Genomic DNA, 21,288 nt, shown 5'->3' on the forward strand with positions numbered 1-21,288 from the left:
AACTTATACCAGAGTGATGGGAAGAGAAGATTATGGAGAAGGAAAGTAACTGCACATGATCCAAAACATACCACTTCATTAGTGAAGCATGGTGGTGGTAGTGTCATGACGTGGCAATGTATGGCTGCCAATGGTTTGGGCTCCATGGCTAAGCGCAAAGAATGCGTTTCCCCCTCAACCTGATGCTCCTCTGACTTGACCCATGTGCGATGACTATAGCCCCTCCAGTAGGCCCCCTCCCTCTGCTCTTGGTTTATTACATGCTAACTAGTGCTTAACTTCGTGGTCCCCCCTCTACCCGTACCCTCCCCCACAATCCCTTTTGTTCCTGCACCTACTTTTAATATTGCTCTCTAAACTGTAAAGACTGGTCATTTTTTTTCTAATGTTTTCCTCAAATTCGATACTTTGCAATAACTGTTTTGGTTTTACTATGTATGTTGCACAGTGTTATCGTCTTCATGTTTGTATTTTCTTGATTGACCATTGAAAATAAAAAATTATATATAGCCCTTTCATTAATTTAAAATGTTACATTTTTTTACTAAAATATTTAGCGCAACTGGAAGATGCAACCTGTACTTCACCAAAAACATAGGATAAAGCTTGATATCTGTCAGAGAAAATATAAAACAAAGTCCTTTTGTGGGGAGAAAATGTCCTGCCCTTCCCTCCCTGGAGAACAGGGAACACACCCCTAAAAAGAGGCTTCTCCACCATTTTTTCTCATTTAAATTAGTTTGTCCTCTAAAACAAAATAATGTTTTTCATGTGGGTACATTAATATGAACACTTAGCAAGGAAAAAACACTGTCTGCCATTACTCCCATCAGATGGTGCAAAATTTTGCAGATGCAGCATCTTGACCTATAAATCAACATGTTTATCCTTAAAAATTAGTGCATTTGTGCAAATATAGATGTGAGCTTGCATGTTAGCAGTTTCATAAATTAACATTATAGAAAGGATCTTTAGAAAACATTGTATTATCTGTGACACGTTGGTGCAGCACTAAAGTAAACTAAAAATCTGCTGTCTGTATGGTGTCAAGTGAAAGTTCGAATGGCACAGAACACGGGGTAACCCATAACAACCAAGCAGTTTTCTTTTTTTTTTCTTTTTACTAAAAAGCCTTTTAAATAATAATGGTAATATATATAACATTTTGCTAATAGGCAAATGCTGAATGAAATTGTCTATTAATGTGTTCACACAATACCTGCAACTCCACTAGATACAAATGCTAGAGATGTAACCACAAATTACTTCCATATATATTTAGACTGGAGAAAACTAGCAGTGCTTCCTACAAGAGGATTGCAGAGCATTTTCACAGTGCAAACAGTCTGGATTCTTATGTCTTGTTAGAGGTAGTGGAAGATGTGTTTACATTGAAGTGCAGACAAAGTGCTCATTGAAAAGTTGTGCATACTGGAAAGCTTTGCAATGCAAATATTAAAAGGGACATACCTGACACATAAGTTCTCTGTTCATTTACTCCCTGTAGTTGTTTAATCAATTTAGGATGGTTAAGCATAAAGCTAAACAATGCAGCAATGTGTAAAATGTTGCTATAATAAGGGTGGTGGACCAGAAGAAAAACAGGAAGACTGGGTCCACAAATGGATCATAATCCCATTTTAGGCTGATAGTAAGATTTGGCACATTTGAACATATTAGACAAGGAACCCACTAGGGGTTAATGGCGCACACTGGAAAACACGGGGGAATAAACTACTTGTATAAAAATACGGGAATAAAGGAGAAAATAATCAAGCTTCTCAGCTGCTGCAAACCCGTAGTGGATTGCAAACAGCCACCGGAGCTTCTATCCCAGTCCCATTATCTCCAGCTTTAGTCGACAATTTATCCGGAGCTTCTATCCCAATTCTGTTATCTCCAGCTTTAGTCATCATGCTGTGAGTTTATGACTATGTACGGACTGGATTCAACTACTAATGGATAACTTTTTTTGAGTGGTCATATAAGCATCATTTTGTGATTTACCACTAACTGCGGTTGTTTTTTTACATGATTAATTACCTCAGTACTGAAGGTCTGATTTTCTATACCATATAGGTTACATAATACATGTTTTAAGATTTGGATGTGATTTATGCAGATGTTTTATGGTTTTTATGTATATTTCTTACACGGTTTATCTATTATATATTAACTTAATTTTCAGTGACCTTTTCTCTTTCATTGGGAGATTCTCTGGATATATTTGGTTTCTTATTATTATATATTATTTTAAATCAGCCTCTCAGCAGCGCTGCCCTGTTTTCCTCTTATATTTTAACATATTGTAAGTGTACAAATAAGAGCATAGGAGCACACATAACATTACAATCATTTAAAAATTACATCTGTATATATATATATATATATATATATATATATATATATATATATATATTGTAATTTAACTCAGACCTATTACATTCAATGTGACTTACACCGCTAGAAAAAAAAATTGCGCGACAAGAGCCTATTAAAGTTCCATGAAAACATTAAGTCTGCAGTTACCTGGTTGTGCTTCCACGTAGTTTCCTTCTGCTGCTGTCCTTCTAATAAATCAACCTCTAGAAGCCTCTGAGATCTTTTAGCATCAGTCAGCTGACGCTCCTTCTGCCGAAGAGCCATCTCTTTTTTCTGAAGTTCCATCTGGGTAGAGAATAAAGTGTTCTGTAGATCCAACAACTGCAACTGTGTTGGCATTACCTGAAAAGACTAACAAAACATTATATCATACATATCACATAATCTAAAGGATTTAGCAATTATAAGCAATTCTTTGTTTGCCCAATAACTTGTCTGCAAATGCCAGCAACTAGGTAATTGTATGTGCCATTCAAGTTCCCCAATGTGCAGCTTGGATTACTATCTGTATAGACATTTCTGGCATTGCTGACTCGATAAAGCTTTTGTACCAGTGATTAGAAGGAACTCTGCATTCTATTATACATTCATTTATAACCGACATCATAGGCAAGTACAAGTAGGGATTACAGGTGAGTAAATGCTCTTGCACTGCCGTTTCTAGCTCTGATAAAGCATTCTCACAGACTCCATTTTGAAGGCAAGTGTGATTTGTAGACTTCTGCGGGTAATTATGCATCAGAGGATTTTGTCTCTTCTTATTCCTATTTAAAGCTAATTGCACGCAGGGTTTTTCAGTGACTGCATATTTCAGACTCATGGAACCCAGCATCAAAGTTCCCTCTATGGTACACAGCCATGTACCAATTTTTGGGCCACTTCACACAAATCCAAAGGATCCACACACTTACCATCACCTCAGCTGCCACGGATTGGCTGCACAGGGCTCATTCTGTGCTAATCACTCATATTAAGTCACTTGAAATGAAGGTAAGAGGGAGCGAATTGTAATGGTTCACACTGGACTGTTCACTTGACATGATAGTTGGGGGAATCTTGGTGCAGAGGCACAGCCTGGCACCATTATTAGGTCACTTGACATGACATGACATGAATGTGCCCACCAGTTTTTATTTGTTCATTTGGTGATGACCAATTAGAATCAGCCAGATCGCACCATCAAGTCATGGGCACAGCCGGGTCACCTCCAAAGCTGGGTATGTCTGGAGACACTAGAAGAGGATGTGAGATGGAGCAGAGTTCTGATCTAGACATCTTATTGGTCATTACTGCTACTGATTGGGTTGCAATTTACGAAGCCTTACTTATACAGATTTGCATCTTACTGGGCATTATCTCTGACATATTAGATCATGCTGGAAATTTCAGTGGTAAGGAATCCTCCTTTTTCATTTTTACTGGCATAGTTAAATAAATCCGCATATTAGGCCTGGCTTGCATTATTACTGGTATTATATCTTGCTTGACATTGGTACTGGTATATAAAAGCTATCTGTTTTAATAATGTTAATGATGTTTTTTTATGTGATATGCAATTACAAGATATCACAAATGGCGCTTATCCCACTATTTGGTAAATGACAGTCTCAAATAAGTCTGTTAGTATAAATGTAGTTACAAACACCTCCTCCTGTACAAGTGGCAGCCAGCCTTCAGAAACTAGGTGGTTGATCTGGATAAAATCTAAAGGAAAAAAGTAAAGAAAACGGCGCCTTCTGGTGTAGTATATTAGACAATACAAAATAGCACCACAAGAAATATAAAAATCCTTAGCTGGAAACCTCCAGTGATATAGGAAAGCCACTACTATAGCAAATAAGCCAGAGATACTATGTAGATCATAAACACCAGCTCCACCTAGTGTGTGTTTATGCGTACCAGATAAATATATATTGCCAGCTTATCTGTAGTCTCACATCGTACAATATAGTATTGTGCCTTGAACCTGCATAACTAAGATTGCCCCCTTGCATACAATTGCGCATGCGCAGATACGCGGAATGCGCGACTGAGCATGCGTAAAATGGAGATATACAGCAGGCAGATAATCTTTTCTCCTGATGAGGTTTCTATGGAAACGAAACGCGTTTAGACAGATCTAATAGTTTATACATGGTGGAGTGTTGTACCCTGATTTGCTACTGGTGGAGTCCCCTATATCTGACTTTTTGTGTGAAAGTCCTGGAGAGCATCCACATTGATTAAGAACTACAAGGAACAGCATATCCAGCATAAACATACAGATAAGCCTATTTGTCTTTAATCAATGTAAGCGCATAACCTATATGTTTGTGTGAAATAAATCTTTGTGCCAACATATTACACTGTTCTTGGTACCTGTTTATCCCTTCTATATACATCGCATGGGGAGATATCAATAGCAACAGTGGAACCAAGAAACTGCATATACAGGTATATACTATGTCCTTCTAAATTTAGCGGATACCTATGATGTGAGACTACAGATAAGCTGGCAATATATATTTATCTGGTATGCATAAACACACACTAGATGGAGGTGGCGTTTATAATCTACATAGTATCTCTGGTTTATTTGCTATAATAGTGGCTTTTCCTATATCATTGGAGGTTTCCAGCTAAGGATTTTTATATTTCTTGCGGTGCTATTTTGTATGGTCTAATATACTACACCAGAAGGCGCCGTTTCCTTTACTTTTTACTGTAGATGTTTTTTATGTATTTGCTGTGCAACCTCTAATTATCAATTACTGGGTATGTCTTTATTTTACATATGTAGACTAATATTGAAGAATGTATTTCACATGTTGATAGTTTTTTGAGGCCATATAACTCTACAGCATAGTTAGTTTGATATTATTGCTAAAGATCTAAACAAAAGTATCCAAAGTATCTAAACAAGCAAGGGATCACTATGAAGAATCGCTCTGTGATGAATTTATCTATACTTTTCATAGAAGGAACCTTTTATCGTTCAATGTTCAATGACAATCTCTGTTAGGACTGACATCATATTGAAAAAGAATAATGGGGCACCAATTTGATATGAAATTGTCTTAGCCTACAAGAGCCATCCATTGCTTCATTTTTAGTGTTAAGTGCAGTAAAATAGTCATAGATGTCCATTACCAATTCTAGAAAGAAATGCATTTTGGGCCTAATGCAGAGTTGACCACAAAAATAGTGTAATTTACATTGATGGAATGAATCATTGAACTACATGTGGGGTCTCCACGCTACTAACCAATACAGAGGGACGTTCCCATGTTCTGACCAATCAGAGCAAAGCCACTCTGTATTGATTAGTGTGACAGGTTGAGAGCCTGCTATTCACTTTGTGGCTCTACAAGGAGCATTCTTTTCCATCCATATATTTCTTTTTATCCAAATGGATTGCAAGCTGCAAGAGAGAAATCACTGATACCCATGGATGTTTTTATTTCAGTGTATTGGTTTCCTGGTGCACTACAGGTCCTAGCTAAGGCCTGCAGGCAGTTGTAGTTCTACAAGTTGATTAATTTATTCTTTATTACCCCACACCCACCAAACAGGAGGTGTGGGAAGAAACCTAGTGCTTTCAGCATTTGCTTATTTTTTTCCTGGTGGGGACCTGCATTTTTTCTCCAACCCTCAGGCACACACAAATGGTATGCCTACTGACAGACACATCTACAGGTTTGCATGACCTGCATTTGTGTGAACATGCCCTTACTGTACTTGGGCTACATTTGCACTCCAAATCCCTCTCCAGTTTCACCTTTTTAGGTGTAAGAAGGCACAAGTGTCAGATGTAAGCCACTCTGAAATGCCACATATTAATGTGGCCTCTTTTTGAGCATGCACAGAGCAGATTCATGCAATTTATGAAACGCAAACTGGCATGGTACTCACTGTGCCATCAGTCCCTTTGAGTTAAAAGCTTCAGTGGTAAAAATGAGGACTCTCCTGAGAAATGCCATGGCACCTGGAAACCCAACATGCAGTGGATACACTTATGTATATAATATTACTTACCTGTAAATGTTCACTTTGACTTTTCAATAACATATCCTGCAGTTTAGCAATAGTGTTACTGTGATCGTCTATTATTTGGTACAGTTCCAAAACCTAAAAAAATTACAGGAAAATATTTACCAGTACATTCTAAAATAGAAGTAAGTAGCAGATAGACATCAATATAAAAAATATTTTCAGATTTGCATGTTGTGTTCACCCTTGAGAAGTATATGTATACAGGCCACTTAACTTGCAATTAAATTACAAAAAAACAAAACAAGTCACATGCAGAAATAGTGAAGCTATAAATCCTCTACAGTTGTTGCATGACAGGTGGCATACTTGGCATTCAGCCCAGTATGTATTGTTCCTGAAACCAGCTGTCTGGACACTCAAAAATACATAAACAAAATAAATTAAGTTGTTAGGGTCAGGGGTTTACTTAGCCCTACCCTAATCCTGCCTATGCACATTCCCCCAAAGAAGCCTCCAAATATAGCTCTAATCCCAAATTTTAAGTAAAGCCCAAACCTTAATGACTTAATTGCAAAAAGTTAAAATAACAGACATAGGTATGCCGGGAGTACAGCTACTGGTCTCCTGAATGGTAGAAATGCCTCTTGGCTGCAATGGGAGCCTGTTTCGGAGACACCTACTCAGGGCGTGAAGCAGTGGCAGGGCCGGAGTAAGGGAATGGAGGCCCCTGGGCTAAGGGGGCCTCCATTCCGCCGTGAGAGCCCCCCCGTGATCCGAGCCGCCCCCCCGGTGAGCCGAGCCACCCCCAAGGCACTTACCTCCTCCTGGCATTGCAGTTCTTCACCGGCGCGCTGTACGCTCTTTGCTGAGAAGATCTCGTGAGAGTGAGACTCACGAGATCTCCTCAGTAAGGAGACTACAGTGCGCCAGGGAAGGACCGCAGTGAAAGTGCTCAGTAGCATTGATCGTGCCGGGAGTGTCCCCGCCCCCGACCGATCAATAATGCTGCTGAGCACTTTTAAGGGCCCCCTGGATGCCCGAGGCCCCTGGGCCGTAGCCCAGTTAGCCCTAGGATTAATCCGGCCCTGAGCAGTGGAGATACACTGTACGCCAATTTTCATTTAACAGTTCCCTGAAGACGAAGAGCAGGTTCTTATTAAGGACAACTTAATGAGGTGCACTTTAAATATCTTTTATTGCTGTATATAATTCTAACACAGTTTTTGAATAGTGTAAGATTAAAAATAAAGTCACGTTTTGCAAGTTGCGAAAAATCTTTTAACAGTTGACTTACCTCATGGTCTCTGTTCTGAAGAGTCTCCTTTAAGCTCTGCAATATGCATTCTTGACTGTGTGCTAATTCCTCTGCAGTGTTCAACCTAGCTGTCAACTGGTGCTGATTCTCCTGCAGTGTCTAATGTGTTAGAGAGGTAAGACAGAAGCAAAAATAACTAGGACACCAAAAGAATGACAGTGGACTATCATTATTATTTTGGTGAACACCATGATATAATTATTGTATTTGCATGCAATGCTTATTTATAAATATAATCAAATTCCATAAATTAAACTGCATACATCAAAAATCCAAAGTAAACAACAAATATTAATGGCTATGAAAGTGATACATGTTTAATATATAATGGCATACATGAGTTCTCAACCTTAGTTCAATTGGCTATTAAATTGTAACTGTACATGTGCTGGACTGTTTTGGTATTGGTGTTCAATAGTTTGGTTACGCTACTTTATTCTGCACCAGCAGCCAGAATCTGTTTTAAAGGAAACACAACTGCCTGAGGAGGGGAAATCATCAGGACCATTCCTTATTCCCTGCCATGTGTGCACTAGCAATAGAGCCTTTAGCCTGCCTTATACGCTCTCACCCTAACATTAGGGTCTTAAGATGGGGAGGGTAATGCACAGAATAGCACTATACGCAGATGATATGCTAATTTTCCTGCAAGATTCAGATATTTATGTGGCTCACCTTCTTCAGGCAGTCGATAACTTCTGGAGCTTTTCAGGCCTCAGAATAAACTGGAGCAAATCCATTCTTTTTCCACTGTGCTAGCAGGTTCTGCCCACCACTGCCTCCTGATCATTCATTGATGTGTACTGATAAGTTCTAGTATTTGGGAATCTGGGTGACTGCACTCGCCTCTGACTATGTCAAACTCAATATTGATCCGGTAACTGAATATTCAAAAACCAAGTGTCACTCTTGGCAAAAACTCTCCCTTACAGTGACCTAACAAAAATGGTCATTCAGCCCAGGTATTTCTACCCGCTTCAGCACTGCCCTGTATATTTGCAGATGCAGGTGTTCCGAAATATTAATAGCTACCTGATATCCCTGGTATGGGGATAGTAAGAGAGTGAGAGTTCGCTTTAGCACGCTCTGTAGGTCCAAACACACTGAGGGTCTAGCTCTTCCCAAACTCCAAATGTATTAACTGGCTTCCCAACTTACTCATCTAGTTCCTTGGTTGAGTGATCCACCAGGTATCTCCCTGAGACACTTTCTGGGCAAGCACAGGGACCCCTCACTGGGACCACTACAGGTTCTCCTTCCAAGCCAGAGGCCTCTTAATGTGGCCCCTATTATGCAACAGGCATCCGCAGTTTGGTCAGTTGCACATGCTCTTTTGGGGGGTGAAAGGCGGGACCTGGACACTCACCTGTGGTTTAATTTTGGGTTTTAGGAACTGGTTAAATTGGCGGGAATTGTGTTGTGGTGAAGGACTGGTGATTCATACCATTGGGCAGTTATTTATGGATAACTATTTACATTCATTTGATCAGTGGAGGGCTGAGTTTTCGATGCCTAACTCCCAATTTTTCCATTAATTGCAAGTTAGACATGCCCTTGCAGCACAATTTGATAGAGTCCCGCCTCAAATCCTAGATTCTCCAGTAAATCCTCCTGCATACCGTGGGGCCCTGTAAGACAATATCTGTGCTGAACACTTTGTGATTGCCCCAAATGTCAGAGGCACTGGACCCCCTTAAGGTGGGAAACTGATTTGTACTACTACAAAAAATTCTGTAAATGTGACATTTTTTAAAAAAGCTACAAATATCAATTACAAAATAGACAATAAATGGTGACAAGTATATAATACTTAATACATGCTAGTCTTTTTGAGTAAGTATGTACCAGCTTTGCACATCTGGATACTGCAATTTACACTCATTTTACTTTTGCAACATTGCTCAAGTTCTGTCAGATTGAATAGGGAACTAGTGAATGGAACTTTTCCAATCATTCCACAAATTATTGATCAGATTAAGGTCTGGACCTTGACTGTGCCATCCCAGGCCTTTTATTTTTTGTATTTAAGCCACTCCAATGTTACTTTTACTGTACTGCTTTGGGTCATTGTCTTGACGAAATATAAATTTTCTCCCAAGTTCTAGGTCTCTTGCAGACTCTAGCTGTTTTTTCCCTATAATGTGCCTATATCTTGTCCATCTATTTCGTCCTGTTTTCCTGTCCCTGAACCCTGGAGGTTGTTCCGTGCAGCGGTTTGTCACAGGGCTCTTCAGTTTCTCTCACAGCCCCAGACGAAAACCTATGGGGAGGGGTTGTGAGCGAGAGGAACAATAACAAGCCACATCCACAATCTAGAGATTGTGGCTTGTGAATGGTCCTGTCTCTTACACTCCCCATCCAGCACCATTTATAGATGGTGAGTTTTGTTGATTTACTAATTCTGCATTATAAAACCAGCAGAATTTGTTAAAAACAGATGCATGTAACAGTTGAGTTACTCTGCTGAATCTCTGAAAGCATGTACGCACTGGGGCTCATTTATGAAATAATGCAAATGCCCTGTCAGAATCACTAGGTGGAATTGATGATACCTACCAGCAGATGGCGCTACTGAGTACTGAGACGCGGAGTCTAACACGCCCCTGGTTTTCACCAGGAACCCCCACAAGGAGGTATGGACTTCGCTGCAAGGGACATGCAGGTCGCGGCCCTCAGTATCAGTCAGCTGGCGAGGTAACAATTGAGGCAGCGGTGACAGCCCACCAGGATGCAGGATGGAAGAGTAGTCAGCAAGCCGGGTCAAAACCAGAGGAACAGATATAGCCAAATCAGAAGCAGGAGAATGGTCAGGAAGCCGGGTCAATACCAAATATCACTCTAAGCCAGAATCAGGAACCAAAGGAGCAGTCAGGAACAAGCCGGGGTCAGAATCCAAATAACAGCAACACAGGAACAAAAGCTGGAGCAAGGCTGAAGACCAAATACTCTGGCACTGGACATGTGTCAGAGGCTGCCTTATATACCCTAAGGTGCCTCCTGATAGGGTTAGGGAGATTTTGGCGGTAAGACATGCTGGCTGCAGACAGGTGAGCAGAGATAGCGTCCCGCTGCTAGGCAACAGGACGTGGTTGCTTGGAAGGTGCAGGCGTCCGTCTCCTGCACCAAGTATCAGTGCGGAGACAGCGACTGACATGCCCACAGTAAAAAATAATCTACAAATATATGCAATGGGTAGTAGAAATTTCCACACTTCAAATAAAAAAACAGTCCCAATGCCTCCTTAATATTGAGTTACATAAAAATTTAATTTGACTTGTAAATTAAGAAAGAAGCAAAGTCAAATTCAAATGAATTAGGAGTGGTCCAAATGTAATATTAGGCAATACTTTGATATGATTGTTTCATAGAAATGCCCATTTGAGTCACAAAAATCTAACAAATGGCACACAAAGCATCTGCCTGAATGAACCATGGAAAAACAGAATATGGCACATTATAGAGTGATCTATCAATGGGTGTTTTTATTCAGAGAATTGATTATTAATTCCCCAAACTCTCTGATTTATTTTTAAATCAGGTTATTTGATGTAACTTTACTCTGCAAAATCAGTTTATTCCCATTCATTAGAATAGAAAATGTATTTCAATAGGAGCAGAAAGCCTGTTGAAAAGCATTGTCATTAGAAATAAATGGGAGAAGCTCAGCTAATCACAAGCAAATCACTTCAATCACCAATGCAAATCTAAGGGCTTTCTGCACAAATTCAAATACATTTTCCTTTAAAATGAATAGGAAATCTTACTCATCTCACAGATTATCAGGCAATCTTGACTGTCTGAAACTAGTGAGATTGTTTTTGGAAATTTTCATGGGGATTTTGCAAATCACCTTTAAATAGATTCCCCCTACTCTACTACAATGCAAAAATCAATATTTTCTGTGATTTTGAGATGTATGGTCATTATTTTTTTTTTGGGAAGTATTAAAAAGTGGAGACATCTACCACCACTTCCTCGACCCTAATCAAGTGATTTAGTTGGTGTGAGTTTGTAACTAATGATACTACTCTTCCCTCTCCAACCTTCCCCAAGAGTTTGCTCTGCTTATATGGCTATGTTTTTCCCGGATATGTTTTCTGAGCTATTTGATGCCATTTCTATATATTTTGCAACAAGTGTGCTTTTGTGTACCCTACACCCCTCCCCCCCTCAATCCTCTTGATGTTCCGTCTCCCTTTTTTTTTGCTTTCTGTATTCACATGGTGGTATGCCTTTAGTAGATTAAGTGAACTGCAAATCGCCATGAAAATCACTAAATATAGATTTTGTCATAATTGACCTTTGATAAATATGACTATAAGTGTCTCTTACAATTTCTATTGGAGCCAAAGACTTCTCTTCATTTGTGGAGTTAGGGTGATACTGCTTTCATCAATGGATGGGTGCAGGGTCGGACTGGGCCGCCGGTGGGCCAGGCTATCCCCCCGTAGGCCCCGACCCTGATCGCTCCCCTCTTTGTTGGTGGGGGAAGCAGGTAACTAAATGGGAATACTATTACTTTAATGTTGGGGCTGGAGGAAGACCTAAGTATTAATTGTGGGTCCTATTGATTTAACACCAGGGCTAGTTGGTATTTTCTAAATGTACCCATTTTTTTTCCAAATAGGGCGCCCAACATTCCAGAATCCAGACAAGCCGCAACTAAAGTAACCAGCAGCCCCAGGTGGTGACAAAAACAGGTAGGACAGTCTGTCAAATGTTCTGAGTCTAGTGGGATAATCCCGATTTTTGGTGACTGTTCTATAAGGGGCAGGTCAATACTGTGTACTTTTTATATACACACTGCATTCTTTATATACTACACTTTGGTGCTAGGTGTCCTTCGTGGGCTGACCACTCCACCTCTAGTGTCTGGTCTCGCCTTTTTGATGGCTGACCACACCCCTTCTGGTGGGCCCATAGCATTGCAGTCCCCCGGTGGGTCCTTCGTGCCCGAGTCCGACACTGGATGGGTGGGATAATATAATCAAGTTTCACCAACCCACAATGATACAAGCCTGGTCTATTGAAGCTTAAATATAACTTTAATTCTGGTTTCATAACCCAATAAAACTTCTAAAGGATTCTGTTTCTTGTATGCATTCAATAATAAATATAAAAACAGAATAGAAATAATTGTATTTCATTCTCTATTCCCATTGTCCTTGTGATGTATTAATTTCCTAGTCGTTCACTGTAACCTATGCAAACTCAATTAAAAACGGAATAAAGAAGTACCATAGACACCACACATACCTGGATAAAGTCCTGCGACTTCTGCATTTTTTCCTGAAGAGTTTGAACCTCCATCTCAGATTTCTGTAGCTTATAGACCTGCTGCTCAAGTGAAATATCATACTGTGTTGCATCATGGCCCTTTTTTTCATTCAGTTTCTGAAAATGGGAATAAAATATATCAATAGCCCAAATGGATAAAATGCTTAATTAAACGAAAAGTGAAGCTCACACAAACTTGAAGACTGTGCCAGTGTGCTTTCAAATCACAAGCGGGCTGATTTTTAAGTCAAATCCAGGACTGTCATTTATTTAGCTAGTTAACAGACTTGTGAGGATTCCAAGTAAGGCAAAGATGGGCACCAAGAACAAATGAATTCATATTTTAAACCCAGATCAGTTACATACAATATATAACCATAGGTCTCTCATTTGCACAAGAATAACAATATTAAATCCACGGGCAAGTTAGAATAGAAGGCTTTGTTTTCACCTCCTTCCCATTAAGGATTTGTAAAGATTAAGGATTGAACTTTAAGGACATGTCAATTTTGCAAACTTAAATTTCTATGTAATGACTGGGAAAACTTGCATTCCAAAGCCATGGTGATTTAATAAGCAGGGCCCGTCAAAGGGAGGATACAGGCTAGCAATGCTTAGACATAACACTGCACCAAACAATGCATAAAAGGTAAGCTGTTGCTTTACCCAGAGTCATAGAAACTTATATAATCTGATACTTTCAGTGAACTTCATTTCCTTAGCCATATATTCATTAATCTCATGTATTCCCTCATTTTCCCATGTGTTTCCCTTTATAAAATATCCATCCAGAACACATTCTTATGCATAACAGTGTAGCACTCTGACCTGCTGAGGCGTTACCTATTACTTTTACTGTGAATGATATTGTGATCTTGCCAACCTGTTTCTGTTCATTTATGGCAATAAACAGGGTTCTGTTCTCCTTCACCTGCAGTACCTGAGAGTAGCTCCTGTTGGCAAGAGCAGCAAGCATAACATGTACATGACAGGCAAGCCCATAAATTTGCATGGACACAAATACTGTAGAGATGGATAAGCACCATCAATAGCAGAACCTTTACAGTTGTTGGTTGTCTTACAATCTAGATGACAGATTGTAATGCACTGTGTGTGCACTTAGCATTAGTTCAGATATCACTGAAGGTTTCCTTCACATAATTAATCTACATCATCCAGTGTATTATGGGACTGTGCTTCCATAGCAACCCATTAGCATCAGCTTAAAAGCAATTTAGAACAAAGCTGAAAATTAACTAATTGCACTAATGCCATTAAGAGAATTTGAATGTCTGACATGGAACAAACTTGTGTAGCATTAAACTGATATACGTCATGTTTATAACTGGTAACACTGAAAAAATATAAAAAGTTAAATGAATCTTGAGGGAATTATTATATCATCACCATTGTTTATTTATAAGGCATCGTCTGATAGTCCATATAACAAATTTTATTTAAAAAAAAACCCAGAACAAAACAAGGACACACAAGGTTGACAGAGAAGCTGCAGACATGAAACAGAGGTTAGAGAGTCCTGCTTGTGACGTTTTATAATTTAAAGGGAGATGGCAAAGCTGAAACAATAGAAGCTAGTGGGACTGGATGGTGGCTGGTAGAACACAGAGGGAGTACTAAACAGTAGATAAAAAAAAAATGCATACAGGCATAGTGACTTATATAATACATTTACAGAAATAAAGTTGTATTTATACAACATTTACAAAAGTTAGACGGTGGGGGTATTTTGGAAACTTTTAAAATGGTATAGGAGATGGCAAGTTTCCAATAAATTGTGTTTATTGTTTTTATTGTGTTACAGTAAAAGTTTTACCAAATAATATTCTGTTTCATGGGGCTGCAGTTTGCCTCGCAGAATATCACTGCACCTACTGCAAAACCGAAACGTGGACCACAGCTGTGTTTTAGTATACACATCTAATATCCTCCTTTTTTTTTTAAAGCTTAAGCACCAATACAAGCCCAGGATAAATATGATTTGCACTGGACTTTTCAAAAAAGTATAATGTACATGGTTTGAGACAGAGTAATATGTTATTATACTGAATTATCTCCATGCCGTCTGACTTGTCCAGATGGTATTGTCTTGTTACCAGGGAAAACTAATTCAGTTAGTACCAGCAACACAGTTGTTGTAGAGCTAGATTAGAAGGTGTACTGTACAACTAAGCTACATTATTATACTTAGTTTAACTTTTTATACCATAAAAGAAACAGAAACTACTCAGTTGAATTATCTACATATCAATCATGAAATTTGGCTTGAATAGCTAACTTTATACAAATTGTATTCTCATGTGGAAAATGTTAAATTGAAAAGCAATTTACTGAAAAAATATTGTATCTGTGTTTTGAAAAATACAAATATTGCAGGGCTATATAGCCACTAATTAGTAAGTCTGTGATTTACATCAGTTTTAATCAATTGATGTTTCTTGCATCATTCACACCATTAACAAAATGTATTTTGTTATTTTATTGTCTGCAGCTGTCAATGTTTCTATTACCATCTATGAGAAGGTTTTGGTCTTGAAAAACACAAAAGCTGTCAACAGACAGAAACTTCAACAGGCTATAACACAGATGCTGTCTCAGCAATTTTCCACATGGTATCTGCAAATGAGGCTGTGCAGTTTACCAAGAGGTCTCTAGCAAAGGGTCTGTAAAAATATGGATGTGCTCTCTGCCAATGCGCAATAATGAGGATAATCAACGTGTAGCCTCTTCTGATTTGATGTTTACTTATTGACCTCTCCAGCTGATTGTACTTAATTCATTACCATCAGGACTATATTATATCAAGTGTTTGTATTTTATTATATTTTATGTTGTAAATGTGACTTTCACATTTATTAAATAACAGTGAAGATATTCTCTTGTGTATATGACACTACATTACATTATTATGTTGTATTAAATAGGGCAATGAGACTTTGGTCTTTACTACTAACAGTGTCAAACCATATTGTACTCAACATACATCAATATACTTGTTTTGCTACAAATATTTTACGCTTATGCTCATAGCGCAAATGCGTCCAACTTTAACAAAGGCCCAACTAATTCCTGGCTTACACAACACAATATTTATCAAATTTCTGTATCAGATCTATACAAGAGAACCAGCAATCACAACTGGACATTTGCAACTCTGAATAGGGTTCTTTGCAGTAAATAAAAAGGAAACTTTGGAAAACATTCCCACAAGAATTTGCATTGCCAGGCACTATAAATATATTTTAAAATGCAAAACAGAACCTTACCTTACAAAGCAGAAAATATAGAGCAATGGCAAAACTGAAACACATAATAGTCCAATTGAAATGACTTTATTAAAAATTACATGACACAAGAGGCACTAATCAGTCAATGCCTGATTCAACTAAGAATGCAACTTGCTCGTTAGTTTAGATGTGAATCTGAGTGGAAGCGCGCTCTGCGTAAATGTTACTTGCCATATGATAACCATATGTGTTGCCATATATACCGGTATGCCTGTTGTAACAAAAGAAGGCATTTAGCTGGCAATATGCAGAGAAAGCAGGGAAGTAGAGTAAAACATTTGTGCAGTTATGCACCTAGATTGAATGTAAAGACCTATGTATGAAAAGCAATAGTTTAAATTTGGTTTAACTTACATGACTTGAAATCCTTCCTCTCAGCAAATAGACAGGGTGTGTCTGTTTGAATTACAGAGCCAGTGATGGGCGTTTCCTTTTAAAGAGACGGTGGGTGTGTCACCTGTCCATCAAGCTAAGGCTGGGGGAGGAGTATCAGGTATAAAAGCTTGTTTATATCATTTGTGCACTGAGATCAACGCTGGTTAAGCTGGCTGGTCTTGAGAGAGCTGAGCTATGTCTAGCTAGCGTTTAGGGTCTCCAAGAATTGCTGTGAAATCTGTATGGTGTCAAAACATATACCATCCTGACAATAAAACTACATAAAAAGGAAGAAGTTGTACGCGTGTGCTTCAGCAGTAGCGGGCTCTTGCCACAAGTGGTGTCAGAAGTGGGATACTCCGGGAAGCAAGTTTCCGCTACCCAACCCGCGCAGACGTCAACATGGAGGAAGTACTGAGAACTCTCGTGAATGTGGCCGCTGCGCAGCAACAGCAGCAAGCTCAGATGCTACGAGTTGCCGAGAAACATGTGGAAAACACAAGGCTCTTAAGAGAAGAGTTAAGCCAGGTGAGACATGACAGAAATGAATCACTTGGTCCTGTTCTACAGAAAATGTCGCCAGGTGATGACATAGAAGCATATCTGGTGTCCTTTGAGAGACTTGCAAAAAGGGCAAAATGGGCTGAGAGGCTGGCGCCATATCTGACTGGTGAAGTTCAGCGAGCTTATATGGATCTAGATGAGGAACGGGCCTCTGACTATCTGTGCCTAAAGTCTGAGATATTGGCTCGCATTGGAGTTTCTGGGCCAGGCCGAGCCCAGCGCTATCACCAATGGCGCTATGTTAAAGAAAAAACGATCAGAGCGCAAGTGGCTGAGCTTTCTAAAATTTTAAAGAAATGGCTGCAGCCTGAGGAGAATTCGCCTTCTCGGATTATTGAAGTTCTGGCGATAGATCACTGCATCCGGGGACTGAACCGCGATTTGCAAAGGTGGGTTTTGCAATCAGACCCACAAACTTATGAAGAGCTTGCCACCGTGGTAGAAAGGTTTTGTGCACTACAGCAAATGACTAAAGAACCTGCAGTTGTGCCAAAGCCGCTGCCACGCCAAAAGCCAGGTTTGACAATCCTTGCTACGGACAGAGGGCCAGGTGCAAAGCCGTCTAATCTGAAGTGTTTTGAATGTGGTGAGCCAGGCCCCTTTAAGGCAAAGTGTTCTAAACTACCGGAACCCATGGACTGTTCCGTGGCACATATTGGGCCTGCTTTTCAAAGCTGTTTTACCATGAGTCCCACATCAGGAAGTCCTTGTTTGTTCCGGGTGACTGTGCTAATCAACCAGAACTTTGTTCTGGCCTTGGTTGACTCGGGGAGTGAACTCTCATTGGTTTCCAGCTCTGCCTTGCCCAAAACCATAACTTCTCGGTTGCCCAAGGTGAAGGTTCTTTGCGTACATGGCACGACAGAGGAGTATGAAAGAACAATACTACCAGTCACACTCAAAGACAAAACTGTTATGGTGGTAGCTGCCATAGCACCTAAACTCCCATATCCACTCATTTTGGGGCGAGACTTCCCACTGTTTAATGACGTCCTCGGTGAGCGGATCCGGCCAGACATGCCGGCAACTGATGCAACGGTCGGAAGCCCGGTCTTAAAGGAACCGCCTAAAGATCCACAACATCTGGACATCGATCTTTGGAAACCGCCAAACCGGAATGCCATCCTGGGAGTCACAGCAGGAGTTCCAAAAAAGCATCCACCTGCGGAGAAAAATGGACAGTCCAAACTAGCATTGGTCGGTGATGTCGCAGATGAGCCCACCCCGCCTGTCAGTGAGGATACGGACTGGTCTGCAATACCAATTTTGTTCCCTCTGCAGGACTTTGCTCAAGACCAACTTAATGATGCCACTTTGGAACATGCCTTTAAAAGTGTGACTGAGGTAAATGGGGTGGCGAAAGCCGCCCAGCCTGCAGAAGGTATACCATATTTTATTGTTAAAAATAATTTCCTGTATAGAGTTGATAATGTGCAGGGGGAAAAAGTAGAACAATTAATGGTCAGTCAAAAATTGGGCAAGACCAGAGAAAAAGTCACCGTTAAGAACCTTTTTAGGCTTAGTAGGTTACTACAGGCGGTTTGTAAGCCACTTCACCACTAGAGCTGCTCCACTAACGGACATGTTAAAAAAAAGTTGTCCAGATAGATTAACCTGGTCTGACTCTGCAGAAACCGCCTGGTCTGATCTTCGGTTAGCTCTTTGTTCCTCCCCAGTTCTACAAGCACCGGATTGTACCCGGAGGTTCTTCCTCCAAACTGATGCTTCTGGTGTTGGCTTAGGTGCAGTCCTGTCACAGGAGAAGAATGGAGTAGAAAATCCTGTCCTGTACCTAAGCCGTAAGTTGCTTCCAAGGGAACAAAAATATGCCACTGTGGAGAAAGAATGTCTCGCCATAAAATGGGCTACAGAAGCTCTGCGCTATTATCTCCTAGGCAGAGAGTTCACCTTAATAACAGACCATGCACCATTGAGATGGATGCAGAACAACCGGGAGGTAAATGCCAAGGTAACCCGCTGGTTCTTGGCACTGCAACCTTTCAAGTTCTCAGTAGAGCATAGACCCGGGATTCTACACAAAAATGCAGATGCGTTGTCACGAAAATATGCGCTCCTCGCGAAGTCCGCGTCCCCCTACTTGGAGACGCTAGGGTGGGGGATATGTAACAAAAGGAGGCATTTAGCTGGCAATATGCAGAGAAAGCAGGGAAGTAGAGTAAAACATTTGTGCAGTTATGCACCTAGATTGAATGTAAAGACCTATGTATGAAAAGCAATAGTTTAAATTTGGTTTAACTTACATGACTTGAAATCCTTCCTCTCAGCAAACAGACAGGGTGTGTCTGTTTGAATTACAGAGCCAGTGATGGGCATTTCCTTTTAAAGAGACGGTGGGTGTGTCACCTGTCCATCAAGCTCAGGCTGGGGGAGGAGTATCAGGTATAAAAGCTTGTTTATATCATTTGTGCACTGAGATCAACTTTGGGTAAGCTGGCTGGTCTTGAGAGAGCTGAGCTATGTCTAGCTAGCGTTTAGGGTCTCCAAGTATTGCTGTGAAATCTGTACAGTGTCAAAACATTTACCATCCTGACAATAAAACTACATAAAAAGGAAGAAGTTGTTCGCGTGTGCTTCAGCAGTAGCGGGCTCTTGCCACACTGTATATATACTGCAGAACAGACTGCAGTATATATACAGGCATATATGCAAGATAAGGTCATGTCATATGATATTATAAAATAAATGAACAACTAATAACACTATCATCATTAATATAAATAAGGTTTGTATAGAAAAAAGATTTTTTACATAAAATACATAAATCATAATGGTTTCAATGCATACTGTACATACATGGCATTTTTACAGTGTATCTTACTTGCATACACATGTTCTGTGGCACGCATAACTGTAGTTTTTAAATAAAAACGAAGTCGTGTCAGTCATCACTATCAGTCGGCACTTAAACTGCCCTGTAGCTGATGCAAATGATAAGGCTGAAACCAAGAGTACAAATGAAAAAATGTAGCTCTATTTTTTCCCTCATCTTAATCAACTGGGTAGGTACACGTCAAGGTTTTGGAACTATTATTGGAAAAATACATATTTATATTTTATAGATCAGTGTATACTTCCTATCTTTATAATGTAAGAGGAACACTGAGCCAGTGGTGAATGGCAGAGGTATATGTCCCAGGCTTTCTGTCTTGTATGCTCTAAAACTCCAGGGAGATTGTCTTCTATGGGAAGGAGCTTCCTAAAGAGTGTATTCAGCTTCAGGAAAAGTTGGTAAGGGTCCCAGTGGTTATGTATGGAGATAGAGGGGTGGGCTCCATACATAAGGCTCAATCCGGGTCTTCTGATCTCCCAGTCTCACAGCAGACTAATCAGGAGTTGCACCTGCAAGGTGCTGACAAAAAGCTGCTTGGCTCTCACAGTGTGGGCAGGAGGTTAGATGATCCTGAGAGACACTGCAAATAAATTTTGTATGTGTGTGGCACACAAGGTCCCTCACTTGAGAGAGGGTGTTCCTGTATGTTTAGTTAGTGCCAGGAACGATTTTGTTTCTGTTTGTTTACTTTTATGGAAAATAAAACTAACTGTGGCTAGTCAAACCAAAACAATTGACTGGTGTGATATCTTTGGCTGGCCTGTCTGAAGTGCAGCCGCCTACCCCAGAAGACAGTAATCCCTGTCTGATTAGCTCACAATACATTTAATTTAGGTATTCAAATAGAATATGCCTAAAACATGCTATATTACATTTAAAAATGATTCATAGCTTTCTCCACACTGCAAGTGGCATTCACCTTGTCTTTAATTTGTTTACCAGTGCTCCTCAGTAACTGTAGAAAAAGGCACTTGATCACTGATAATCATGTCTTTGTGTTTGACATTATCACCCAGGCATCAACAACATTTTACTTTTATTTATTTCTAATTTTTTTAAACTTTCTGGACAATAGATCCCATGAACAATACACTAGTTATCAGCAAACATGGTTGGTCCATCATGCGCACTCCTTCAAATCTATTTGCCCTCTATTAAGGGGGATCCACCACCATGTTACAGTTAAAATATGTTGATGTCCAAGGACACTAACAGACTATAGACAAATCCACAGGATCCCCTGCAAT

General features: G+C 39.9%; 1 protein-coding gene across 7 annotated transcripts in view; it reads right to left on the reverse strand.

The window, feature by feature from the left end:
- PDE4DIP (phosphodiesterase 4D interacting protein) overlaps positions 1-21,288 on the reverse strand; it is a 309,241-nt gene that overhangs the window by 138,598 nt on the left and 149,355 nt on the right. For all 7 annotated transcript variants that reach the window (XM_075182734.1, XM_075182733.1, XM_075182729.1 and 4 more), the window contains 4 exons: positions 12,926-13,063; positions 7,649-7,768; positions 6,397-6,489; positions 2,530-2,733 (listed from right to left, as the gene is read on the reverse strand). In XM_075182734.1, coding sequence (XP_075038835.1) covers positions 2,530-2,733; positions 6,397-6,489; positions 7,649-7,768; positions 12,926-13,063 — 555 coding nt within the window. The remainder of the gene's footprint in view (positions 1-2,529; positions 2,734-6,396; positions 6,490-7,648; positions 7,769-12,925; positions 13,064-21,288) is intronic.

The sequence above is a fragment of the Mixophyes fleayi genome, chromosome 8 (genome assembly GCF_038048845.1).
Source record: "Mixophyes fleayi isolate aMixFle1 chromosome 8, aMixFle1.hap1, whole genome shotgun sequence".
Classification (NCBI taxonomy): Eukaryota; Metazoa; Chordata; class Amphibia; order Anura; family Limnodynastidae; genus Mixophyes; species Mixophyes fleayi.